This window comes from Zonotrichia leucophrys, chromosome 27, assembly GCF_028769735.1.
Source record: "Zonotrichia leucophrys gambelii isolate GWCS_2022_RI chromosome 27, RI_Zleu_2.0, whole genome shotgun sequence".
Taxonomy (NCBI): Eukaryota; Metazoa; Chordata; class Aves; order Passeriformes; family Passerellidae; genus Zonotrichia; species Zonotrichia leucophrys.
Genome location: NC_088196.1, coordinates 3,422,093 through 3,446,362, shown reverse-complemented (window position 1 = coordinate 3,446,362; position 24,270 = coordinate 3,422,093). Strand labels below are relative to the sequence as shown.

The 24,270-nt window shown below is 57.4% G+C and overlaps 3 protein-coding genes across 3 annotated transcripts; 1 reads left to right on the top strand and 2 right to left on the bottom strand.

Annotated features, from left to right (window-relative positions):
* Positions 1–2,516: 2,516 nt before the first annotated feature.
* Positions 2,517–7,311, bottom strand: P3H4 (prolyl 3-hydroxylase family member 4 (inactive)). The gene is made up of 8 exons (XM_064733557.1): positions 6,739–7,311; positions 5,298–5,447; positions 4,997–5,168; positions 4,793–4,921; positions 3,755–3,900; positions 3,586–3,672; positions 3,331–3,472; positions 2,517–3,255 (listed from the first exon to the last, which is right to left on the bottom strand). The coding sequence occupies exons 1-8, from the start codon at positions 7,219–7,221 to the stop codon at positions 3,245–3,247; spliced, it is 1,320 nt and encodes a 439-aa protein (XP_064589627.1). The 5' UTR covers positions 7,222–7,311; the 3' UTR covers positions 2,517–3,244.
* Positions 7,312–8,723: 1,412 nt separating this feature from the next.
* Positions 8,724–16,775, top strand: FKBP10 (FKBP prolyl isomerase 10). Its single transcript, XM_064733637.1, has 10 exons — positions 8,724–9,078; positions 10,206–10,351; positions 11,163–11,352; positions 11,618–11,763; positions 11,854–12,043; positions 12,976–13,121; positions 13,625–13,814; positions 14,373–14,515; positions 15,009–15,172; positions 15,395–16,775. Exons 1-10 carry the CDS (start codon positions 8,858–8,860, stop codon positions 15,578–15,580), a joined length of 1,722 nt encoding a protein of 573 aa, XP_064589707.1. The 5' UTR covers positions 8,724–8,857; the 3' UTR covers positions 15,581–16,775.
* A 208-nt stretch (positions 16,776–16,983) lies between these two features.
* On the bottom strand, positions 16,984–23,027 carry NT5C3B (5'-nucleotidase, cytosolic IIIB). Its single transcript, XM_064733638.1, has 9 exons — positions 22,835–23,027; positions 22,632–22,730; positions 21,805–21,874; positions 21,347–21,393; positions 20,831–20,916; positions 20,558–20,647; positions 19,360–19,522; positions 18,204–18,404; positions 16,984–18,000 (listed from the first exon to the last, which is right to left on the bottom strand). Exons 1-9 carry the CDS (start codon positions 22,835–22,837, stop codon positions 17,890–17,892), a joined length of 870 nt encoding a protein of 289 aa, XP_064589708.1. The 5' UTR covers positions 22,838–23,027; the 3' UTR covers positions 16,984–17,889.
* Between the last annotated feature and the right edge of the window lie 1,243 nt (positions 23,028–24,270).

Genomic DNA, 24,270 nt, shown 5'->3' with positions numbered 1-24,270 from the left:
GGGGGTTCGGGGGGACCCCCGGGACCGAGCGGGGAGCCCCGGGCCGACCGGGGACCCCACGGGGCAGGAGTGCGGGGCGGTGGAATCGGCGCTCGGGAAGGGCTCGGGGCTGCTGGCGCTGCGTCAGCCCCGTCCCCGCCGGACCGGTCCAGCCGGGTGCTGCCGCCGCGTCCCGGGCGAAGCCGCCGTCACCCAGTGCCCGAGTCATCCATTGGATACGTCCCAGCCCACCTCAGGACCCCCAGGTGTGGGGAGCAGGAGGATTGTGCCCCGGTGAGGATGAGGAGAGAGCACCCTGCACCCCCCGCTGCCTGCGCGGTTCCCTGGTACGTCTGGCAGCGAGCGCTGCCAGGCGGGGATTCGATTCTCAGCTCCGAAGGGAGGTGAGAGACAGCGCTTCCACCGCCCCTGCAAGGAAAAGGGAATTCATGGCTGTGCGCTGAGCGGGAGATCCGGAGCGCAGCCAGAGAGAGAGGAAATGGGCACACGACATGGCATGGCATGGCCGGGCACAGCCAGAAATCTCATTCGTGCTCCCCTCTTGGTCAAGGTCGAGGGTGCCAGGGAAGTGCCACGATGTGACCCAGCTTCCTGCAGCCGTGCCCCTGCGTCCCCTGCCTTCCCTGCATCCCCTGCATGCCACCTCCATGCCCCCAACAGTCACTGTGCATCCCGTCTCTGCACCCCTGGCACTGCCCTGCAGCTCCACTCTGTGTCCTGGGGACAGGACGGTGGCCCTGGGGGACAGGACGGTGACCACGGGGGACGAGACAGTGACCATGGGGGACGGGACAGTGACCATGGGGGACAGGACGGTGGCCATGAGGGACAGGACGGTGACCATAGGGGACGAGACAGTGACCATGGGGGACAGGACAGTGGCCACGGGGGACAGGACAGTGGCCATGAGGGACAGGACGGTGACCATGGGGGACGGGACAGTGACCATGGGGAACAGGACGGTGGCCATGAGGGACAGGACGGTGGCCATGCTCAGGTCACTGCCCTTGCCAGCTCACACCGCCGCTGCCAGAGCTGCTGCTTCCGCCTGGCACTGCCAGGAGTGATGGATGCACATCCAGCGGCTGCAGGTGGCAGCGGGACAGGGACCCCGGGCAACGCACGGCTTTGCCTGGTGCCCGTAGATCAGCGGGAGGGAGGAGCCGGGGCTGGGAGGGGACACGGTGCCCAGGAGTGTGTCAGAGCAGGGCGGAGGCCCCGTGGGCACGGTGCCACCCTCGCCCAGCTGTTGGGAAGATCCACAGGTCATTGTCCCCTGGCTGCTGGGCTGTGCTCCCGCTCATCCTCTGCTTGTGCCTCCAGCCACACCCTACGGGCTGGCACTGCCCTCCGAGGCGGCTGTGACCCATCGGTGACAAAGGCAGCTCCTCCCAGGTGACAGGACAGCCCTGTCCCTGCGCAGGGTGCAGCGGGTGCCCCCTCCCAGCGCTGCCTCCCCCAGCCCTGAGCTCTGCCCGCGGGTCTGGGGGCTCAGCCCCTGCCAGAGCTGCAAAAGCCCCGCTGAGCAGGGGTTCCAGCAGGGCAGGGTGGGGTGCTGGCAGCCTCTTGCCACCCCTTCCTTCCATTCCCATCCCTTCCCTCCCCCGGGGCCAACGCCGTGATTCAGCCTCTCAGTTTCAGTCCTCGTAGCCAATTTCCATGCGGAGCGGGAGGGAACAGGGCAGGGAGGAGTGAGCAGCCACAATGCCCTGTGCCTCGTGCCCAGGGCTGGCACGGGTTTGTGGGCACCAACAGAGACCCCCAAAACACAGGAGGGCACCCCACCCTGCCACCCCCACCTCCATGGAGGGATGCAGGCTGCACCCTCTGATCCAGGAGCATCCCCAAGGAGCAGGGTCACAGTGCTGCACCCCAAAACAGCCATGAGTTCATGGATATCACACCCCAAAACAGCCATGAGTTCATGGACATCACACCCCAAAGCAACCATCACTCATGGACATCACACCCCAAAGCAACCATCACTCATGGACATCACACCCCAAAACAGCCATGAGTTCATGGATATCACACCCCAAAGCAACCATCACTCATGGACATCACACCCCAAAACAACCATCAGCTCATGGATATCACACCCCAAAACAGCCATGAGTTCATGGATATCACACCCCAAAACAACCATCAGCTCATGGATATCACACCCCAAAACAACCATCACTCATGGACATCACACCCCAAAACAACCATCACTCATGGACATCACACCCCAGAGACCCATATGGAGTAGGACATGCTGCCCTCCAGCCCCCTGCAGCTCGCCTCCTACCTCACTTGACAGCCTCAATGGTCATGGATCCCTTTTGGGGTGCCCCTCATGGAACCCAGAGCCTCACAGGAGCCTGGCTGCTGTCATGGCCTCCATGGGTCCCCACAAGTTCCCCCAGGTCATCTGTGGGGACATCCAGGCCTGAACTCATCCCTTCCTCTCCCACAGCAGAGCCTCTCCTACCCTGAGCTCCTGGATCCCAGCACATGGAAGGTGGAGGCAGCCTTGAAAAGACCAGTCTGGGTTTTATTAAAAGTTCAGCACCAGTAAATATATAAAAAGAGCAACTGTGCAAGAGGGGAAATCTTAAATTAACGGAGCTTAAGGCTAGGGAGGGCTGGTGTGGCAAAAATTCAAGGCACAGGCAGGGCATGGGTGCCACAGCCTCACCCTGTGGTGACACAGGGAGGTGACACACCAGGAGCCCCCTGTAGCACCAGGCTGGGGAGTCCAAGGGGGGCTGGCAGATTGCCTGGGAGGCTGGAGGAACAGGAGCAGGAGCCTCAGGAAGGGGCAGGAGCAGCTCCAGCATTGTGCATTGCTCCCAAAGTAGGGGTAGCCCCCCAAGCCCCTCAGGACAACACAGGGGTGGATCCTGGTGCATCACCCACAGCTCCTGGGGAGCAGCTGAGGGACACAGAAATCCATCCCCATGCTGTGGGGCATCACTGCTGGTTCAGGACTCCTGGGGCACCGGGGACAGGGGTGGCCCAGGCTCCTGGGCAGGCAGGGATGTTCAGGGCTGCTGGTGTTCCTCTGATGGGAACTGGGCTGTGCCAGCAGACATCCCGGTGGCAAAGGCAGCCCTGCTGCAGGATGCTGGGCAGGACTGGCCCCTCCCCATGAGTCTGAGTTTCTACCGGTGGCTGGGAGGAGCCCGATGTCCCCAAGATGGCATCGCAGAGCCACCACCGTCCAGCTCAGCTGGTGCTGGCTCCCCCTTCACCCGGCTCATCATAGGATCTCTGCAAACAAGGAGAGTTTGGTGGCACCAGGGGTGTGAGCAGCAGACCCCCCACCCTATAGCATGACCCCCAGACCTTGCTCGTCTTTGTCTCCTTTGGTCTTGGGTTCCTGCCACCACTCTGAGAAGAATCCCTCCTCGTAGTCACCTTCACCCTCGAACTCGCCATCAGAGGGCAGCTCCAGCACCTCGGGCCCCTCAGCACCATCCACCTCCATCTGCAGCACAGGAGGAGGCAGAGGAGCTCGGCATCCCCACCTGCAGTCTGCTCCAGGGCTGCTTTGGGGGGGTCACACCCCACACCCACCACCCTGCACCCCACACCAGGTACCTCATCATCATCATCCTGCAGGTACTGCCGGGCGAACTCCAGCATCTTCTTCTGAGCCGCCGTCTGGTTGTGGTACCTCACGGCTTCCTGGGCGCCCAGGGGAGAGGGGCTGGGTCAGACCCTCGCTGGGCATGCAGGGCCACACCACGGGGGGCTGGGGGGTCCTCACCGGCCGCGGCTCGAAGTCTTCCTCGCGCAGGCGCCAGCGCTCGCGGTGGAAGCGGTAATAGACCAGGTTCTGCTGCATCACCGTGTCCCCCGGGTCGAAGAGCATGTAGCTGGCGACGCTGCGCACCGCATCCTGCACGTCGTTCACTGCGGGGAGCAGAGCCAGCTGATGTTGTGGTGGGATGGAACAGCCTGTCTCAGTCATCCTGGGTCTTTCCCCAGGTGTGCCAACACCCTCTCCCTTCCCCTCCCTTGCCCCTGCTGAGTGCTGTCCGTCAATCTTGGCATTCCAGAAAGGGCATTGTGTGATTGGTGAGGTTCAAAAGATGCCTCTCAGCCCTGGGGACATTGGGCTATCCAGGTGTCATTTGTCCCCTGAGACTTCCCCCCCTTACATGGTTGGTGGGACCCCTACCCCTTCCCTGCCCCTCTCCCTGGGGTTAAAAGACACAGCAACCATGCGGTTCTTGTTCTGTTGGAGCTGGTGCTGGATTCAGAGGCCTATGTGCCAGGAATAAAGCTCTGGATTGAAATCCTCTAGCAGAACCAACTCCTTTCCTTCACCTTGCCTTGAAGCCTTTCCACCAGAGGTAAACCGGAGCTCCTGCATGCTTGGACGTGTCCCAAGCACCAGCTGCAACATCCAGCCAGCCAAAGGTGTCTCTGAGGTGAAACCACCACAGCTGCCACCTCTGGTCAAGCAGCAAGGGCCAGATGAGCCCAGGCACGTCCCATCCAGCTATATTGGTATTTAATTCCAATATATTGGTACCCAACGTGCGGCAGCTCCATCCTGGGAATGGATCAGTCAGGGAAGAGACCCCTGAGGTGGCACCCTCACTTTTGCTGCAGCATCCAGCCAGCCAAAGGTGTCTGTGGGGTGAAACCACCACAGCTGCCACCTCTGGTCAAGCAGCAAGGGCCAGATGAGCCCAGGCACGTTCCACTGGCTATATTGGTATCTAATTCCAATAAGCTGACACGGGGGGACACCCCTGACAGGGCACACAGCACAGCCTCCGCTCCCAGCGGCACTCACGCTTGTAGTAAGCGAATTGCAGGTAGTGGTACATGGTGGCCACGAATTTCTCCACGAAGTAGCCGCCCACGTTGGGGGTGAGCTCGGTCTCGCAGTCCACCTTGCACTGCAGCACGCTCACAAAGTGGTCTGGGAGGGAGAGATGTTGGGTGTTGCAGCCCCTGATTTTCTCCCCAAATCTGCCATCCCCCAGCCCCCCACTACCTGCAATGGCAGGGTAGAAATCCTTGAACTCCTGGAGCTCGTAGGCGCCCTCACAGCCGGCCAGACAATCCTCGTAGGCCTTGTAGTACTCAGCCAGAGCCTGCTCCATGTCGGCTGCACTGCTCCTGAAATCCCCACTGTTGTACAGCTTCACTGCCCGCACGAATATCGGCTGCAAGGACCCCAGCTCAGTGAGGGAGAGCTGCTCCCCTCGGGGCTTGGCAGCACCAGGTGGGCTTCGAGCCCTGGGGAGCCCCTCTGAGCCCCTCTGAGCCCTGCCCCAGCCCCATCCCCTCCTCACCTCATAGGGCTGAGCTTCCAGGTCCACCAGGTACTCATCCACATCCAGCATGGTCCTGTAGTAGTTCAGGTACCTCAAGGTCATCTCATGCTTGGGGTTCTTCTGCAGGAAGGTGTGGGCAGCAGACACGGCTTTCTCGATCTTGTTTGACTGTGGAGGGAGGTGCAGAGACCTTCTGGAGGGCAGCCTGAACCCACAGTGCAGCCAAGGGGGCCTCGGCACCCAGCCAGAGCCCTGGGCTGCAGGACAGAGGGGTGATCCTCGTGGGGAGCACCCCTGAACCCACAGTGCACAATCACCCTCTGGTGGGGATGGACAGACAGGATATGGGAGCATGGACACTGCAGGTAACTCCAGCCATGCCAACCTCCTGGCTGTGCCCATTTTGGGCACAGGGGCAGCTCAGCCTCCCATGGGCTCCCATATCCAGCCAGGAGTGATCCACGTGGTGTGAGGAGGATCCACGTGGTGTGAGGAGGATCCACGTGCTGTGGGTTTGACCCACACATCCACCCCTCTCCAGCACTGCCATCAGAGCTGGCTGCTGCCCCTGCTGCTTTATGGGCTCAGGTTGCAGCTCAGAGGAGCAGGGAGGGAGGGTGGTTTAAACGACCCATCCATGAAATGGGTTTGGGCCAGAGCAGCAAGAGGAAAAGGCATTAAGGATGAAGCCAGGCAGTCCCTCACCACTGCCAGGTGAGTGGGGCTGCAGTGCTGAGTGCTAAAACAGCACCAGCAGTGGAAGGTGCCAGGGAGCAGAGCACTGTCCCCTGCCAGAGCCACTCTGGCCAGCACATGGCCACCTCAGGGGGTGCCTGATGAAACCTCCCTCCCCAAAACCTCCCTCCACGTCTGCACTGTGAAGCTGAGCAACTCCTTCTTTCTTACAGAGCATCCAGACACGTGTCCCACCACACTCACAGAGGCACTGCACCCTCCAGCCCAGGCCCCTCAGGCCGGGGCAGCCCCTGTGTGCCCCCTGCCTGTCCAGGGAGACCTTGGGCCACCAGGGCAACACAAGGTGGGACAGAGGGACACAAGCACAGGGGCCCCCCAGTCGCCCTGCCTGATGTGTCCCAGATGATGCTGACGTGCCACGGCCCAGGGGCAGCATGGAGGAGCTGCTGGGGGATGCCAGATGGGGAGGGAAGGAAAGGGGAAGCACCTGACAGCAGGGTGCAGGATGGAGTGGGGCACAGATAGACGGGAGTGGGGTTCAGGGTGGGCAGATCAGAGGCTGACAGTGTAGGATGGGGGGCACAGGATAGGGGATGCAGAATGGGGGTGTCAAAGAGGACATACAGAATGAGGGGCACAGGATGAGACCCGGGAAGAGTGTGTGTGCCCAATCAGGGGGGTATCATGGAGTGGAAAAATCAGTGGTGCAGGACAGAGAAGCAGGAACCCCCACCCCTTCCCCCTTCCATTTGCACTGCCTCACCTTGAAGAGCGCGTAGTGCAGGTACTGGTAGGGCTGGCGGCGCTGGAAGTCGCGCAGGGTCTGCGCCGGCGGGTAGCGCAGCTGGAACACGGGCAGCTCCCGCTTGCAGGCTCGCAGGCAGCCGGCCCGGAGCAGCAGCCGCCCGAAGAGCCGCAGCTCCCGCTCCCACTCCCGCTCCCCGGCCGGGCCCTCCCCGGCAGGAGGGGGCTCCCCGGCGCAGCGGCGGTGGCAATGCGCCTCGCTGTCCCGCAGCAGCCGGTGCAGCCGCAGGCTGGCCTCCAGCCCCCGAGCGCTCTCCGCCCACTGCGCGTCCGCGTACTGCTCCAGCGCCCGCTCGTAGGCGCTCTGCAGCGGCTCCAGCGCGGCCGCGGGGAAGCCGCGCACGCTGTACTGCTCGTACTGCGCCGCGCACAGCCCCGCCGCCAGCAGCAACACCGGCAGTGCCCGCGCTACCGGCACCGGTACCGGCACCGGGCCGCCCATCCCTGCTGCCGCGCACTGCCCGCGCACCGCCCGCGCACCGCCCCTCGTACTACCCGCGCAGTGCCCCGCGCACCGCGCACCGCCCCGCCACTCCGCTCACCGTACCGCGCACCGCCCGCGCACAGCCCCGCGCACCGCCCCGCGCACCGCTCCACGCTCCACGCCGGGCCCCGCGCACCTCCCCGCCCACTGCCCGCGCACTGTCCGCGCAGCGCGGCGCTCCACGCCGGGCCCCGCGCAGGGGGCGGGCAGCAGCGGGGATGGGCGGTGCGTGGCGGGCGCGCAGGGTCTTAGTGCGGCTCCGCCGGCCCCGCGGGGGCTGCGCAGGAGATGCGCGGGGGATGCGCAGAGCAGCACCATGCGCGGGCAGGCTCTCCAGGCCGGCGGTGGCCAGAGGTGTCCCCGCCGCTGGCCCGTGCCAAGCCCGAGGCCGCACGCCCTGTGCCGTGCCAGATCCCGGCCCCAGAGCTGGCCCGTGCCAGGCCTCGGCACGGCCGCAGTGGCCCCGGCCCAAACCCAGCGCTTTGTCGCTGGCTGGACGGTGGCACTGAGGGATGTCACTGCGCGGGGCAGCAGCCAGGACAGTGCTGAGGTTTCTCCCTGCGGAGCAGAGGGTGCGGCTGTGGTGCCACCGGCCCTGTCAGCACTCAATGGGCACAGTGAGGCCGTGTCCCAGCGCCATCGGGGGAGCCACGTGTCCCCCCAGGCTGCTGCGAGCCGTGCTGAGGGTGCTCGCCCCGGTGTGGGGTGGCTGGGGGGCTGCAAACCCCCCTGGAGCTGAGCTGGGGGAGCTGATGGTGCTTGGCTGGAGCTGCTGTTGTCACTGTTAGCACTGAACTTCAGAGGAGCTGGGCTGGGATTTGCTTTTGGGTTCACAGCCTGTTGCATTTCCCACCTGGCACTCACCAGAGGCTCTTGGTACGGGTCCTGCTTCTTGCCGATGGATTTGGGGGAGCAGGGATGTGTGGGCAACGCCTCTGTGAGAGTTTGAAGCTCGGTTTGTCTGGGAAGGACTGCTGGGAGAATTTCATGTTTCTGAGTAAAGGCTCTGCCGGCAGCAAACTCGTTATTAAAACACTTAATTCCTTTTATTTACTCCCCCGAGCTGCTGGGACTGAGCAGCAGCATCTTGGGCTGGGTGCAATGAGCTGGCATGGGCAGGAGGAAGAAGAGGAGGAGGAGGAGGAGGCACAGCAGCGCTAGGACCTGGAGCCAGGACGGGCAGGGCCGGGCTGGGCCTGCAGCCACACAGAGGAGGAAAGGAAAAAAGGAAAAGAAAAAAAGAGAGAGAGAGTAAATAACGAAATAATGAGAGGGAGGAGGAAAAAAATAGGAGAGCAAAAAAAGAGGGAAAGGAGGAAGAAGAGAAATAAATAAAGGAGGGGGGGGGGAAACGAAGAGGAAAAACAAAGGAGGGGAACAGAATGACCCCTCCGGCGTGGATCGCTCCGTGCCGCGGTGTCAGCTCCCGGCGCGGCGGGGGGAGCGCGGCGGGGCCCGGACACGTCTACAGAAATTCCAGGCGGGCCGGGCTGGGCTGGGCGGGCGGAGGGGAAGGCACGGGAAAGAGAAAGGGGCGTCCTGAACCCCCCGCCCTCCTCCTTCCCTTCCCTTCCGCCGCCTCAGCCCCAGCGCCATGGCCATGGCCCCGGGCAGCCGCTGCTGCCTCCTCCTCCTCCTCCTCCTCCTCCTGGCCGTCCTGGGCGCCCCGGCGCTGGGCGACCCCGGCCCTTTGGAAGACGTGGTGATAGACAGATACTATATCCCCAAAATCTGCCTGCGGGAGGCGCAGATGGGGGATTTCATTCGCTACCACTACAATGGGACCTTTAAAGATGGCAAAAAGTTTGACTCCAGGTATCGCCCGCGGCTCCGCGGCGGCTGCATGCGGGGGGCAGCTGCGGGACCCTGCATGCCTCCCCCAGCCCCCAACCCGCGTTCCGGGCTGGGCAGGCAGCCTGGAGACCCCGCATGCCTCCCCCAGCCCCAGCGCAGAGACAACGCCCGGCTTGGAACCGAGGAGGGGTTTGGTGGGTGATGGGGTGACTCAGGAGCCTGCACATGTGTCAGCCTGAAGCGAACCCCAGCCCAGGCTGCAGCCCCCAAACTGATCCCACAGGAGCTCCCAGCCCTTCGGGGAGCCTGCGCCCCCTCAATCCACAGAGCTGTGCTAATTTGGCCCTAATTGGCACGCTGTGCACGCAGGAACACGTATGTGCATGTGCTGCACAGGCAGGGAAATGCTTGAAGCATTTTGAGACGTGGCAGCAGCAAAACCCTTCATTATCCCAGAGAATTTGCTCTGCTGGCCTCAGAGCTCCTTGGCCCCCTGCTCTGCTTGTGCTGGCTGGGAATCGAGGTTGGGGCAGCCCCTGGTTTGCAGCACCATGTGCAGGAAGGAGCACTGGGCACACAGGAATAACTGAAGCCATATAGCAATCAAAATTTCCCAGGCAGGTGTTGTTTTGGAGCTCTGGAAAGCAAAAGGGGTTCACAGTTTGATGTGATAAGACACAGTTTGATGCGTCTTATCTTTCTTGTGAGCATCAATGGGGAACAAATTAACTGCTGTGGGAGCCTCACTGCTAAACAGAATTCTCTGTCTGGAGGACATCTGCTGCCCCAGTAGTTTCTTGGAGTATATTAAGGTTTAAAAATAAAAACAAATTTGCAGTTTAAAAATGAGGCCGGGACGTCATCTTTCCTCATCACTGTGTAAAGCTCTGATGTGCCAGGTACAAAATGATTTGGAAGCAGCAGAGCTGCCAGCCTCCATCCCAGCTCAGTGGCTGAGATCTGGGGAGGATATGGATGGCTTCTGGGGCTGAAATCCTGACCAGCAGCATGGGATTGAGCCCTCCAGCATCCACATTTTTGCCTATGGGCCCTGCCTGCCACATAGACAGTGATGTGAGACCCGCACTGGCAGCTTTGGGAGCTCCATCCCTTTTCTCAGCTTTGACAGCTCTGTCCCTTTGCCCCAGCTACGACAGAGGGGCCACGGTGGCCGGTGTGGTGGGCGTCGGGCGGCTGATCACGGGCATGGACCGGGGGCTGCAGGGCATGTGCGTCAACGAGCGGCGCCACCTCATCGTGCCACCCCACCTGGGCTACGGCAGCATCGGCGTGGGTAAGGGGCCCTGGCACGGGGGGCTCGGGGAGAAAAACCCCCAGGGACAGGGACAGGGCTCCAGAGGTCCCCTGGGAGATGGGGCCCAAGTAAGGGTGGCTCCATGGCCAGAGAGTGGTGCTGAAGTGGGGCTTCCCTGGTGTGGTGTTTGCCATGGCAGGAAGGAAATGATGGATCTGACTCCATGTTCTTAGAAGGTCAATTTATTATGATATGGTATGATGTGATGTGATATGGTATATATTATATCATATTATACCATATCTATTATATAATATATATTATATTATATTATATTATATTATATTATATTATATTATATTATATTATATTATATTACATTCCATTCCATTCCATTCCATTCCATTCCATTCCATTCCATTATATTATACTATGTTAAATAATAGAGAAAGGATACAGACAGAAGGCTTAACAAGATATTGATTAAAAACTCGTGACTCTCTTTTCAGAGTCCCAACACAGCTTGACTGTAGTTGGTCATTAAGTTAAAACAACTCACATGTTGTATAAACCACATTCCAAAGCAGCAAAACACAGGAGAAGCACATGAGATAATATTGTTTTCCTTTTTCTCTGAGGCTTCTCAGCTTCCCAGGAGAAGAAATCCTGGTGAAGGGATTTTTCCAGAAAATATGACATTCCCCTGGGAATGAGGGGTCCTGCTCCTGCTGGGCTGTGCTGGGTCTCCAGCAGTGGCTTCAGGGGAGGCTTTGGGGGCAGAGCCCATGGCTGGCCTGGGCTCAGTGTTGGCTCCACTCAAGGTGCTCTGTCCTTGCTGCTGCCCCTTTAGCGGGGCTGATCCCCCCAGATGCCACCCTGTACTTTGATGTGGTCATGCTGGACATCTGGAACAAGAATGACAAGCTGCAGATCACCACCCTGTCCAAACCCGAGCGCTGCAACCGCACCGTGGAGAACTCGGACTTTGTGCGGTACCACTACAACGGCACCCTGCTGGATGGGACCCCCTTCGACTCCAGGTATGGCCACTGGGATGTCCCCTGGCCTCAGGGCACCTGGGATGCACCCTCTGCCTGACACTGGGCCATTAGGGGTGGCTGGGACCCAGGGACAGCAGGGACAGCAGCCTGGGCACACAGTGGGAGCAGCCTCACTCTGTCCTGCTCTCCAGCAGGGCTGGTGCAGCTCCATGACCCCCCAAAGCAGCCTCTGGCACAGCACTGCTCTGCCTGGGGCTGCTGCTGTGGCCTCAAAACCATCCTCATCCTCATTCTCCACCACCAGCTACAGCAAGGGCAGCACCTATGACACCTACGTGGGCACGGGGTGGCTGATCAAGGGCATGGACCAGGGGCTGCTGGGGATGTGCGCTGGGGAGAAGAGGAGCATCATCATCCCCCCGTTCCTGGCCTATGGGGAGAAGGGCTACGGTGAGCCAGGCACCCCCCCCATGCTGCCAGCCCTGAGCAGAGCCCCCTGGTGCAGGACCCTCCTTCAGGCTGAGCTGTTTCCTCTCCCAGGGACCGTGATCCCGCCGCAGGCGTCGCTGGTGTTCAGCGTGCTGCTGGTGGATTTCCACAACCCCAAGGATGGCGTCTTCCTGGAGCACCTGGAGGTGCCAGAGACCTGCAAGCGCCGGGCTGTGACCGGGGACTTTGTCCGCTACCACTACAACGGGACACTCATGGATGGGACCCTCTTTGACTCCAGGTGTGGGAGAGAGGGGACACTCATGGATGGGACACTCATGGATGGGACAATCTTTGACTCCAGATGTGGGATGGGACACTCATGGATGGATGGGACCCTCTTTGACTCCAGGTGTGGGAGGGAGGGGACACTCGTGGATGGGACACTCATGAATGGGACAGTCTTTGACTCCAGGCATGGGATAGGACACTCATGGATGGGACCCTCTTTGGCTCCAGGTGTGGGAGGAAGTTCCCCTGTAGGGAGAGCCCCTGATTTCCTCTCCTGGCTGCAAGGAACAGCTGGAGAGGGGATGTCAGAACCCAAGAAATTCCTCTGGCTGCCCTGTAGGGCTCCAGCCCCTGCCCAGGGGGCTCAGAGACCTTTGCACAGAGCCCAAGACCTCTGTGCCTTTGATTTAGCCCTTGGGAAAAAAAAAACAATTACCAACCTTATATGAAGAATTACAAGCCATGAAAGTTTAAGTAGAATGCTAGTGAATTTATCACAGGGTGGAAAAATAGATTTTTGGGGTATTTAGAATGGGGGTTCAGGGGGGAAAGATGGAGGAATCTGGGCATGTCCAGCCTTTCTCCTTCTTCTTTTGGGCCTCCATCTTCTGCTGTGATGTTGGCACTTTGGGATTGGTTTAGAGTAGAAGCTCTCTGTCTAACATAGGTGATAGGTATTGGGAAGTTATGGTAAATATTGTACACACAGGTTTTAGTATAAAAAGATGGGCAGAGTGCGTTGGACTGTCATGCTGAGCGACCTCAGCAAGGGGACAATGGGCATGAAATAGGCTAAGAAACCCAATATCTGTTTATTGCATCTTTTGGAGCAAAGTTTGGTTCCTGGGCAAGCAGGAGAGGCTGGGTTGGGGTGTAGGGGCTGAGGATTGATGGTGCTGTGGGCATTGATGGATTGATAGTCTGGGGGTTCTCTCTCTGCAGTTACTCCCGCAATCAGACCTACAACACCTACATTGGCAAGGGCTACATCATCCCTGGCATGGATCAGGGGCTGCAGGGTGTCTGCATTGGGGAGCACCGGCGAGTGGTCATCCCCCCACACCTGGCCTACGGGGAGAACGGTGCAGGTAAAGGGGCAGAGGCCTCTGAGGGGCAGGTGTGGGTTCTGGTGTGCTCTGAGGGCACATCAAGGGCTGTGGTGGTGATCACAGAGGTCCCAGGATGAGGGAAGAGATGAGAATCTTGACTCCATGTTTCAGAAGGCTGATTTATTATCTTATAATATGTATTATATTAAAAGAAAATGAAGTATGAAAACTATACTAAAAGAAAAGAACAAAGGATTTAATCAGAAGAAATAGAAAGAAATTATAATAAAATCTTGTGACAGACCAGAGAGTCCGAGACAGCTGGACTGGGATTGGCCATTAATTAAAAACAACCACATGAGACCAATCAAAGATGCACCTGTTGCATTGCACAGCAGCAGATTATTATTGTTTACATTTCATTTCTGAGGCCTCTCAGCTTCTCAGGAGAAAAGGATTTTTCATAAAATATGTCAGTGAAAAGGGGGTGTGGGAAGAGGCAGGGAAAGGCTGCAGCATCTCTCCTCATCCTCCTCTTCCAGGGGATAAAATTCCCGGCTCAGCCGTGCTCATCTTTGACGTTCACATCATCGATTTCCACAACCCCGCGGACCCGGTGGAGATCGAGACCGTGTTCCGGCCCGAGGGCTGCAATGTCACCAGCCGCCACCGCGACTTCGTGCGCTACCACTATAACTGCTCCCTGCTGGATGGCACCCGGCTCTTCTCCTCGTGCGTGCCCCCCGAGCATCCCTGTCCTTGCTGGGGACAAACCCTGGCTGGCACTGGGCTGGGGGTGACAGGCACCGGGAGCTGGGACAGGCAGATTGACTGCAGGGGAACAGGAGGGGTCAAGGGACACAGGGATGGACACAAGAATGGTTCAAGGGACACAGAGGGATGGACAGAAGGGTTCAAGGGACACAGAGGGATGGACACAAGAATGGTTCAAGGGACACAGGGATGGACAGAAGGGTTCAAGGGACACAGAGGGATGGACAGCAGGAAGGTTCAAGGGACACAGAGGGATGGACAGAAGGGTTCAATGGATGCAGAGGGATGGACAGAAGAAGGGTTGAAGGGACACAGAGGGATGGACAGAAGGGTTCAAGGGATACAGGGAGATGGACAGCAGGAGAGTTCAAGGGGACACAGAGGGATGGACGTGGCTGTGGCATGGAGAGGGTGGAACTTCATGGCACGCCAGGATGGAGGAGGATGTGGGATTCTGGGATGGAAGAGTTGGGATTTCAAGGCTTTTCTCACCTCTTTCCTCTGTGCCTCCTGCAGCCATGACTATGAGAAGCCCCAGGAAGTGACCCTGGGGGCCAGCAAGGTGATTGAGGGGCTCAACAGTGGCCTGCTGGACATGTGTGCAGGGGAGAGGAGGGTGCTCATCGTGCCCCCACACCTGGGCCACGGGGAGAGCGGAGGTAGGGCAGTGTGACCGTGTTCACAGGGGTCTGAGGATGGGGGAAGAGATGAGGATCTGACTCCATGTTTCAGAAGGCTTGATTTATTATTTTACGATATATATTATATTAAAACTATGTTAAAGAAGAAAGGATTTTATCAGAAGGCTAGCTAAGAATACAGTAAGAAAGAATGATAACAAAGGCTTGTGTCTCGGACAGAGAGTGTGTGCAGACTGTGATTGGCCATTAATTAGAAACAACCAACATGAGACCAATCCCAGATGCACCTGTTGCATTCCACAGCAGCAGATAATCATTGTTTACATTTTGCTCCTGAGGCCTCTCAGCTTCTCAGGAGGAAAAATCCTAAGGAAAGGATTTTCCATAAAAGATGTCTGCGACAGGAGAGATGTGTGCAAAGCAAACTGGGTGGTCCAGCCTTGCTGGGCTGGGCTCCATCCATCCTGCCGGGGCTGTGGGGCTCAGGGCTTTGCCTGTGCTGTGTTTCCAGCCCGAGGCGTGCCTGGCAGCGCCGTGCTGCGCTTCGAGGTGGAGCTGATCTCCATGGAGGAGGGCGTTCCTGAGGGCTACCTCTTCATCTGGCACGGGGAGCCACCAGCCAACCTGTACGAGCAGATGGACCTCAACAAGGACGGGGAGATCCCTGCTGAAGAGGTGAGTGGGTGCAGGAGGAAAGGGGGGCACAGGGGAGCCCACCCTGGGCAGCAGCACTTGAGGGGCACTTGGGAGCCTGCAGGGCTGTGCAGGAGGAACACCCCAGTAAAAACCATTGCTGGTGGGTGTGGGCTGTGTCCCCAAGAGCAGCCTCTGCTCCCTGTCCTTGGCATGGGCTGTGCAGAACCAACCAGCAGCATCTGTTCCCTTTCCCCTCTGCAGTTCTCCACCTTCATCAAGAGCCAGGTGGCAGAGGGGAAAGGCCGCCTGATGCCCAGCTCTGACCCGGAGAAAGTCATTGCTGACATGTTCCAGAACCAGGACCGCAACCAGGACGGGAAGATCACGCCCGAGGAGCTGAAGCTCAAGTCGGATGAGGACCAGGAGAAGATTCACGAGGAGCTCTGAGGGGCAGCCCCTGCTGTTCTGGAGACAGGACTCACCCTTGCCATGTCATGGCTGCTCTCCCACCCTGGGATCTGCCCCTCTCCATCCTGCAGGGGGTTGGGGTTTGATTTTCACCTCCCCAGGATCTGCCCCTGCCCCTCTCCATCCTGCAGGGGGTTGGGGTTTGATTTTCACCTCCCCAGGATCTGCCCCTGCCCCATCCCATCCTGGACGGAGTTGGGTTTTGATTTTCACCTTTTTTTAACTGAAGGTATTTTGATGTCTTCTCCTGAGCAGGAAAACTCAGCCCCCAGCTAATAAATCCAGACAAGAAGATGTCCCCTCCCTAAGCCCCTTCACCTCCCACCAGTGACTGCAGGTGCAGCTCCAGCCCCTCACCTGGCTGTGCTGTAGGGGGGGATCCCCCTCATCTCCATCACTTTTTTGTAGTTTAGGGTTGGGAATTGGATATTTTTTATATACACATTTAAAATTCTTTAGAGAGAAGGAAGGAAAGGCTTTGTCCCATTCTCTGCTCTGCCCCTGCTGCCATCCTCCCTGGGACAGGAAGCTGAAGAGGGCTCAGGTTCCCAGGGTGAACTCTGCAGGCATCTGCTGTCCCCAAAATCTGCAACTGTGGGGCCTGGCAAAGCCCTCATCAGCTGGGAGAAGGGAACAGCCCCCATTGCCCAGCCCTCAGGGAGCAGCACTGTCCCCTTCACACCCTCCCACCTCCCCAGGGACTGAGACACATCAGAGCTGTTTAATTTCAATGCCCAAATGCAGGTCACGGTGCTCAGGTCCTGCTGCTGGGACCAGCACAGCTCCCAAAACCTCTGCAGTCTGTCCTGGGCAGGGACAGGAGGAATGCAGGAGCATTGTGCAGAGTGAACCCCTCAAACAGACTCTGCCTTGCACCAAATAAATCATTCCTCCAGGTTTCCAAGGAGTTTGACTGTGTTTGGTAACTTTGCCACGATGAAACCATTCCCATGTGTTGGGGTACAGGCACAGGGACCGGCTTAACCCAGGGGGATTCCAGGCTCCAACATCCGCTGGTTCTGGCAGAAAAAACCAAAATTCCCACCTGGGATCCTCCACCAAAGCCAACAGGGGTTTAGTAGTTTCAGCACCCAGTGAAGGTTGGGGGGCTCTGGCAGGAAAAACCAAAATTCCCACCTTGGATCCTCCACCAAAGCCAACAGGGGTTTAGTTTCAGCACCCAGTGAAGGTTGAGGGGCTCTGGCAGGAAAAACCAAAATTCCCACCTTGGATCCTCCACCAAAGCCAACAGGGGTTTAGTTTCAACACCCAGTGAGGGTTGAGGGGCTCTGGTGAGATGAGGAGCAGTTTGCCAGTGCCAGCCAAGGGAACAGAGCAGCTCCAGCCCCTCAGTGCTGGCTACAAACCAGCCGTGAGCCAGCTTTAGCCAATTGTGTTTTTATTCCAAAACAGAACAAATCTGCTCTTCCCAAAGTCCCACATAACCAGAGGTTACACAGAAATAAAATGGTCTTTTTTTCCTATTGCTGCTCTGAGAGCCCAGGATCAGCCCAGAAATTTATTACACACACACAGTCAGGTAAAATGTTGTTTAAAACTCAAAATTCTGCCATTGGCCTCTCCCCCCCACCATTCCCACCCTTCTTCCTCTGATCCCTGCAGACAAACTCACTCCTGGCTTTGGGCAGCAGCAGCAGCCGAGCTCTGGGGCCTTCAGGGACGGCTGGAAAAGGTTTTATTCCCACAATAAGAGCTGCACTGGTGCCAAAAGGATGGATGAGCTGAGATATGAGGCCAGAGAGCTGCTGGTGTGCATGGGGAATGTGGGGCTGGGTGATGTGATGGCCACACCAGCCCAGAGTCAGCCCCAGAGCTTTGAAGCCCACAGAAAACAGGACAAAGAGAGAAAGTTGTTTTCTTAGCCAGGAACACAGTGACACATCTAAACTGGGTCTGTCCTCAGCCCATGGTAAATTATCTCCATCCCACCCTCATGAAGGCGGAATGAGCAGTGCAGAACATCTCTGTCTGGAACATGGAATGGTTTGTTGTGGCCTCAGGAGGTGGAGGGGTGAAATCCCACTGGGATGAAGCCTGAGCAGGGCAGAGTCAGTCAGGGTGGGGAACTGCAGGGCCAGGCAGAGCTGGGGTAAAGGGAGAGGAGGAGCTTCCTCCACCTCACCTCTGCTGCTCCAGGGCTGCCCGAGGGCTTTGGTGAGGTCAGGATGGAGCCCAGGCAGCCCCAGCAGCCCCTCAGCTGTGTCCTGGGCAGGACAATCCCTGCCCAGTGCCTGCTGCGTGGCTGGAGCTGGCACAGAGCCCCCAGCTCATGTCTCAGCCAGGAGGTACCGCAGGATCCCGTTCACCACATCCAGGGTCTCATCACTCTCCAGCACAATGTCATACGAGTCCAGGTACTTCTTCCTCCTCTCTTCCACCTGCCAGGACAACAGCTGAGGGTCAGGATCACCAAAAAGGGGTGAATAATACCCTGAGCATTTCCCAGACACAGCAGACACCCCCAGGTTCCTCTGCACACCCACACGAGCTCGTACAAATCTCTCACACACCCAACTCACTGGGGCAGCCCCTGCCCCTCCCTGCTGGCACCTAGGAGCACCAAACTGCTCCTCTCACCCACCTTGTCATTGAGAAAGCCAATCTTGAGGATGTTCTCCACGCTGGGAACGCCGTCTGCCATGGTCAGGTCACCCATGGAGTCCCCCAGCAGGATGATGCTGGTCCTGGTGCTCAGCTGCTGGAAGTACCCTGAGCCCTGCAGCACGCTGTTGTTCTTGTTGTAGGTGTGGATGAGGGGCCCCTTGAAGTGTGTGAGGATTCCCTGAGCACAGGGGACAGACAGACAGACAGCTCTTAACCCCATGGTGTCACTGTTAATCATCTCCCAGCCCTCAGCCCCAGCCCCACACTGTCACATTCATATTCTCTGGAAATCCCTTTGCCAGGATTTCTTCTCCTGGCAAGCTGAGAAGCCTCAGAGAAAAAGGAAAACAATATTATCTCATCTGCTTCCCCTGTGTTTTGCTGCTTCAGAATGTGGTTTAAAGATTTTTTTATCCAAATTTTGAATTGTTTTAACTTAATGACCAACCACAGTCAGGCTGTGTCAGACTCTGAAAAGAGAGTCACGAGATTTTAATTAATATCTTGTTAAGCCTTCTGTAAGTATCCTTTCTCTATTCTTTAGTATAGATGTAGATATAGATTTCTCTATATCTTTTATTATAGCATAATATAACAAATATAATAAAATATAACTTTATAATTATAATTTATATAATTATAAAATATAAATAATTAATATTATTTATAGTATTTATCAATTATTTATATATTTATTATATTAATTTATTACATCTATAAATTATAAATATAATTTATGTGATATATAAATTATATAAATATTTTAAATAATAAAGTATAAATAATTTATAAATATTATAATGTAATCTATTATAACATTTAATATATTATAATATAATAAATATAATATAGTATAATATATTATAGTATAATTAACATAATATAATATTATACAATGTAATGCAATGTATATTATATATTATATTATATTATATTATATTATATTATATTATATTATATTATATTATATTATATTATATTATATTATATTATATTATATTATATTATAATTTGGCCTTCTAAGAACATGGAGTCAAATTCATCATTTCCCCCTCCAACAGAGGACCCAGAAAATATCACACCACACCACTCTCCTCACACAGTGAGCACACAGGTGCCAGGTAAGAACTCACCTCATCACTGAAGGCCATGTAGTTGGACACCACGTTGACATTGGGGTAGAAGACGTTGGCCTGACGGATGATCTCCTCCAGGACATCCCCAACCCCAGCAGAGAAGATGAACAGGGGGATCTTGTTCTTATGCAGCTGATCAAAGAACTCCTCGAAGCCATCCCTGGAGCAGCAGTGTGCATTGCACAGGGCTGTGTTACCAGCTCACAGAGTGGTACCTGGTGCCCTGTTCCTGCCCAGCACTGCCCAAGCAGAATCCCACAGGGAAGCTCTGCAGGCAGCAGGAGATCTCTGTGGCATCAGCACACCCGTGGCTTCCCTGTGCAGATCCCCAGAGCCCTGGGGGCTGCAGCTGGGTGGGTGTTTGTGGGAGCATGGAGCACTGCAGCCCTTTGCCTGGCACCTCCTGGGCACACCAGCTGCTCAGCAGGGGCACAGGGCACAGCCTGCCCACACACACCCATGGGAAAGGAGATGTGAACAGGGCAGACTGCTTGGGAGGATGAGCAGAACAACCTGTGGCTGCTCCAGTCTGCCAGGACACAATTCCACGTAAAACCTGGCTCATGAAAAGCCATCTCCTCCCTGAGGCTGGCAGCAACCTGGCAGAGCCCAGCTCCCTGGGCCAGCCTTAGAGCCACAGCTGCCAGATCAGCTTCAGCAGCGAGTTCTAGCACAACATTTTTGTGAGATCTGCTGCTGAGCCAAGGGCCTGCATAAGGCTTGGCAGCTGCAGTGCAAAGAACACAGCTCTGCTGGCAGCAGGGAGCTGCACCCTGCCCTGCAAACGGGGAGCTGTGCCCAGCACCAGCCCCTCAGCTGCCCCTTGCCAAGGCCCAAGAGAGGGGCAGTGCTTTCAGAGCAGGAAAGGAGCAGCCTGCAGCCAAGCAGTGAGCTCAGGCTGTGTCTGGTGGTCTGACTTTGTCAGAACTCAGCCTCAGGGAGAGAGCAAGGGAGGCTGGCACGGCTCACAGGGCTGGAGAGCAGTGAGCAAAGCTACAAGGGCAGGAGAGAAGGGTTGTGGGCAGCCAAGGTGTCCAAGATGCCCACATCCCCCAGGCTGTACCATCACACCCCTATGTGCCCAAAGCTCAGCATCACATCCCCATGTGCCCAAACCTCAGCATCACATCCCCACCCTGCACCTCAGCATCACACTCCATGCCCAAAGCTCAGCACCACAACCCCCAGCCTGTACCTGAGCATTGCTTCTGACTCTCTGACGATCTCGGCAATGTCACTTTTGTGGATCTTCTGCTGCACCAGCAGCTCATGGGCCTTGGTCCACCTGTATTTGGTGTGGGAAGGGCAGCAGTGACAGAGCTGCCAGGCAGAGGCCCTCAGCAGCAAAAACAACAATTAAACCTTGTGGGACCACTGCCAAGGCCAGGGATGGTTCAAGCCCCATGTCCTGAAGTCCTCAGGGACAAGAGGGTGTCAGGACAAGGTCAAGATCACAGACAGCACTCACCACTCCACCATGAGGGGACGTTTCTCTTCCAGGGTCCGGTTGGGATCTATTTCTATGGGATAGTAATGGTGGAGCAGATCCTTCAGCTGCAGCGTCACACAGAGGGAAAAGGAACAAAGGGAACATCAGGTCTGAAGAGACTGAACAAAACTAGCATTTCTGCAGTTCTCCAAAGCATTGCTCTTCCTAAACACACCCAAAACCTTGTCAGTGAGCATACCTGGAACTCTCAGCAGCCTGGCTGGCCCTCACCTCACCTCACCTCACCTCACCCCAAATGCTGCAGGTACAAACAACCCTCCCCTTCTTCCTCTTATCAAACTGAAACACTCACAGCTGCACATGCAAATTCGAGTTCCCTTTTCAACTTCTCCTGTCACAGTTGGCTGAAATGCGGCCTGGACACTTTCTCACTCCATCCTGGCAGCCACCACAGGTGGGAGAGCAGCCACAGCAGCCAGTGTGACCTCCCAGTGACAGGTACAACAGCCACCAAGCCTCACACACAGCACCCACCTTCTTCTTGCCATCCTCACTGATAACACGGCTGGTATCAAGGATATCTGCAAAGAAAACAAAATTATGCAGCACAGAATCATAAACTGAATTTCTACAGCACCCCCCTTGTGTCTCAGTGCTGGCTCTTCCCAGTACAAGCTGTGGTGACACTGTGACCTGAGCACAGGCTCACTGTGGGGTGCCAAGGCCACTCTGAGCCCCTGACCCCCACTCTGAGCCCCTGGCTGCCACTCTGAGCCCCTGGCAGCAGCCTCGGTGCCCGTGGGCAGTAGGTGAAGGCACCAGCCCTGGAGCTGGCTCCTGGCTCCTGCAGTGGGCAGGTGGCACCAGACCCGTATAGGGGAGGACAGGATGGAGTGGCCAGGCTTGGCACAGGGGACGACAGGAGCCACATCAAATACAAACATAGAAACCAAACAGAACCAGCAACAGTGAAAACAACGGCTTCCACTCACTGTGAGATGTGGGGCAGCGCCTGCCATTGCAACCAAACCTGCTCAGCGTCATGTCAAAGTCAGAAATGACCTGCAAGAGGGGAAAAAACCAAATCCCTGCGTGACCCACTGGCCAGAGCGAGCCCAAGGTGCTGGCACCCGTGAGAACTCAGCACCACCAACCTCCCGTGGCCACTCCTACCATCCAGAGGCAGACGCCGTCCTCACCCTCCCAAACCCCGCAGCTCTTATCGGCACCAAAGAGCAGAGCGGCTTCACCCCGCCTGGGCGGAGCAGGGGGCTGGGGACTGGTGCACAGTTTATGTTTCACAACCGAGAGCCAAAAGCTCCGTCCGGAGGGAGCCACCAGCCCCGAACTTCCTCCCTCCCTCTCCTCGGGGGCTTCTCCTTCTCCAGCCGCAGGCGCTGCCCCGTGGGGCCGGGAGAAGCCGGGCAGAGACCGGGGGACAAGGAAGGGGCAGCTGAGCAAAGGACAGAGCAAGGGCGATGCCCAGCGGGGCCGGGGGGCAAGGAAAGGGCAGCAGAGCAAAGGACAGAGCAGGGGCGATGGATGCCCAGCGGAGCCGGGGGACAAGGAAGGAGCGGCTGAGCAAAGGACAGAGAGGGACGATGCCCCGAGAGCTGGGAGAAGCCGGGGCCAAGGGACAAGGAAGGAGCGGCTGAGCAAAGGACAGAGCAGGGGCGATGCCCAGCGGGACCGAGGGATGAGGAAGGAGCGGCTGAGCAAAGGACAGAGCAGGGGCGATGCCCGCGGAGCCGGGGGATGAGAAAGGGGCAGCAGAGCAATGGACAAAGCAGGGGCGATGAATGCCCAGCGGGGCCGGTACCTGCAGCTTGGCCGCCCCCTGCTCCCGGAGAGCCTGGATGATCTCCCGCACTCGCTCGGGCTGCCGGATCCGCACCGTGGCTTTCCCCAGCTCGGGCACCTGCGGGCACAGACCCCGCTCGGTGCCGCCCCGGGCTCCCCCAGCTCCGGGGGCACCGAGCCCCGTTCCGGTGCCGCTGTCCCGGCCCGCAGCCCCGCTCTCACCATCGCCGCTCGCTCCGCTCGCTCCGGGCCGCGCAGCCGCGGGGCGGGACCGGAACGGGGCCCGGCACCGGAACGGGGCCCGGCGGCGCCGGGCGGGGCTCCGGGAGCGTTCCGGGAGCGTTCCGCGGTTGCTGCGGCCGGAGAACCGGAGAATCCTCCCGTGCTCCGCCCCGCTGCGGCTCCGAGCGGCGGTTGCGTTTCCCCCGCGACGAGCCGGGAAGGCCGGATATGTTAAAAATAAATTTTGAAAAAATTAAAATAAAAAGAAAAGTCGCCGTTCGTGCCTTCAGGGCTCCCGGCACTGAACCGCTTCGCGCACTGTAGGAACATTGAGAGCGCTGAGTCACAGAACGCTGCGGGGGAGAAGCCCTCAAAGAACCATCCCCAGCATTGCCAAGACCACCAGTGATGAGGATCCACCACTACTGCCCTGTTTTAAACCCCTCCAGGGATGAGGATCCACCACTACTGCCCTCGGCAGTTTGTGCCAGGGCTAAACAGGCCATTCGGGGAAAAAAAATCCCAACATTTCCAATATACAGCCTAAACCTTCCCTAGCACAATGTCAGTGACAAAGCAGCAGGGACACTGTGTGTGACAGCACCGACATGAGCTGGACTGTACCTCAGCTCCCTCCTGGGTGGCACAAGGCACTTCAGCAGGGGTTGATGCCCACATCTGGGGCAGTGGAATATTCCTGAAGGGCTGCCAGGGCATCGAGCACATGGCTGGCTCTGCTCCACCAAGACAGGGCAGGTCCAGGAGCCAGCATAACCCGGGATGAAGGGAAGCAAGGCCTGGGGGCAACCACAGAATGCTGGGCCTGGGTCAGCCCTGCATCTGTGATGTCATTATGGGGCACAGTCCAGAACCAGCAAGGGGGTTCAGTGCTGGATGTTTGGGGACAACACCAGAGTGCTCCACACACCTCAGCAAGGTCCACTGCCTCTGGCCCCAACGTGCGGGATAGCTTGGCACCTAGCAAATATTCACCCTCCGCCATGGAGAGGAAGATGAGCGATAGGAGTTGCAGCATCTCCAATGAACTCCGCCTGGAAGGGAGATTCTGTGATGTGATCATCAGTGTAGATGGGGTGGAATTCAAGGCTCACAAGCTCATCCTCTCTTGCTGTAGTATCTACTTCAGGTCAGTGCTTGAAGCACAAGGGGATGGGGACAAACAGTATGCCCTGGTTGAGGTCACCCCACCTCAGCACTTCCCCAGGACTTCCACCTGCCCTGAACCTCTCACCAGGTGATTTCCCATAGACCTGACACCTCCCTGAACACCAGGATTAATCCATGTACCAGTGGCTCTTGGCAGTGGTGTTGAAGGAGCCCCAGACACAGCGCAGGGCTGGAGCCTGGCCCAGCTGCCACGGGGCAGCTTTGCCTTCCCCACACCCTGTGACTCTCTGGGGTTCCAGGCCAAGTGT

Excerpts from the sequence above, each read along its gene's own strand:
- P3H4 (XM_064733557.1), bottom strand. The coding sequence starts at position 7,221 with ATGGGCGGCCCGGTGCCGGTACCGGTGCCGGTAGCGCGGGCACTGCCG. Across the intron at positions 5,448-6,738 it reads TGCACTACGCGCTCTTCAAG|TCAAACAAGATCGAGAAAGC; the intron begins GTGAGGCAGTGC and ends CTCCCTCCACAG. Across the intron at positions 5,169-5,297 it reads TGGAAGCTCAGCCCTATGAG|CCGATATTCGTGCGGGCAGT; the intron begins GTGAGGAGGGGA and ends GGGTCCTTGCAG.
- FKBP10 (XM_064733637.1), top strand. The coding sequence starts at position 8,858 with ATGGCCATGGCCCCGGGCAGCCGCTGCTGCCTCCTCCTCCTCCTCCTC. Across the intron at positions 12,044-12,975 it reads GGGACCCTCTTTGACTCCAG|TTACTCCCGCAATCAGACCT; the intron begins GTGTGGGAGAGA and ends CTCTCTCTGCAG. Across the intron at positions 13,815-14,372 it reads GGCACCCGGCTCTTCTCCTC|CCATGACTATGAGAAGCCCC; the intron begins GTGCGTGCCCCC and ends TGCCTCCTGCAG.
- NT5C3B (XM_064733638.1), bottom strand. Across the intron at positions 20,917-21,346 it reads GTGAGGATGGCAAGAAGAAG|CTGAAGGATCTGCTCCACCA; the intron begins GTGGGTGCTGTG and ends GTGACGCTGCAG. Across the intron at positions 18,405-19,359 it reads ACATGGCCTTCAGTGATGAG|GGAATCCTCACACACTTCAA; the intron begins GTGAGTTCTTAC and ends CCCTGTGCTCAG.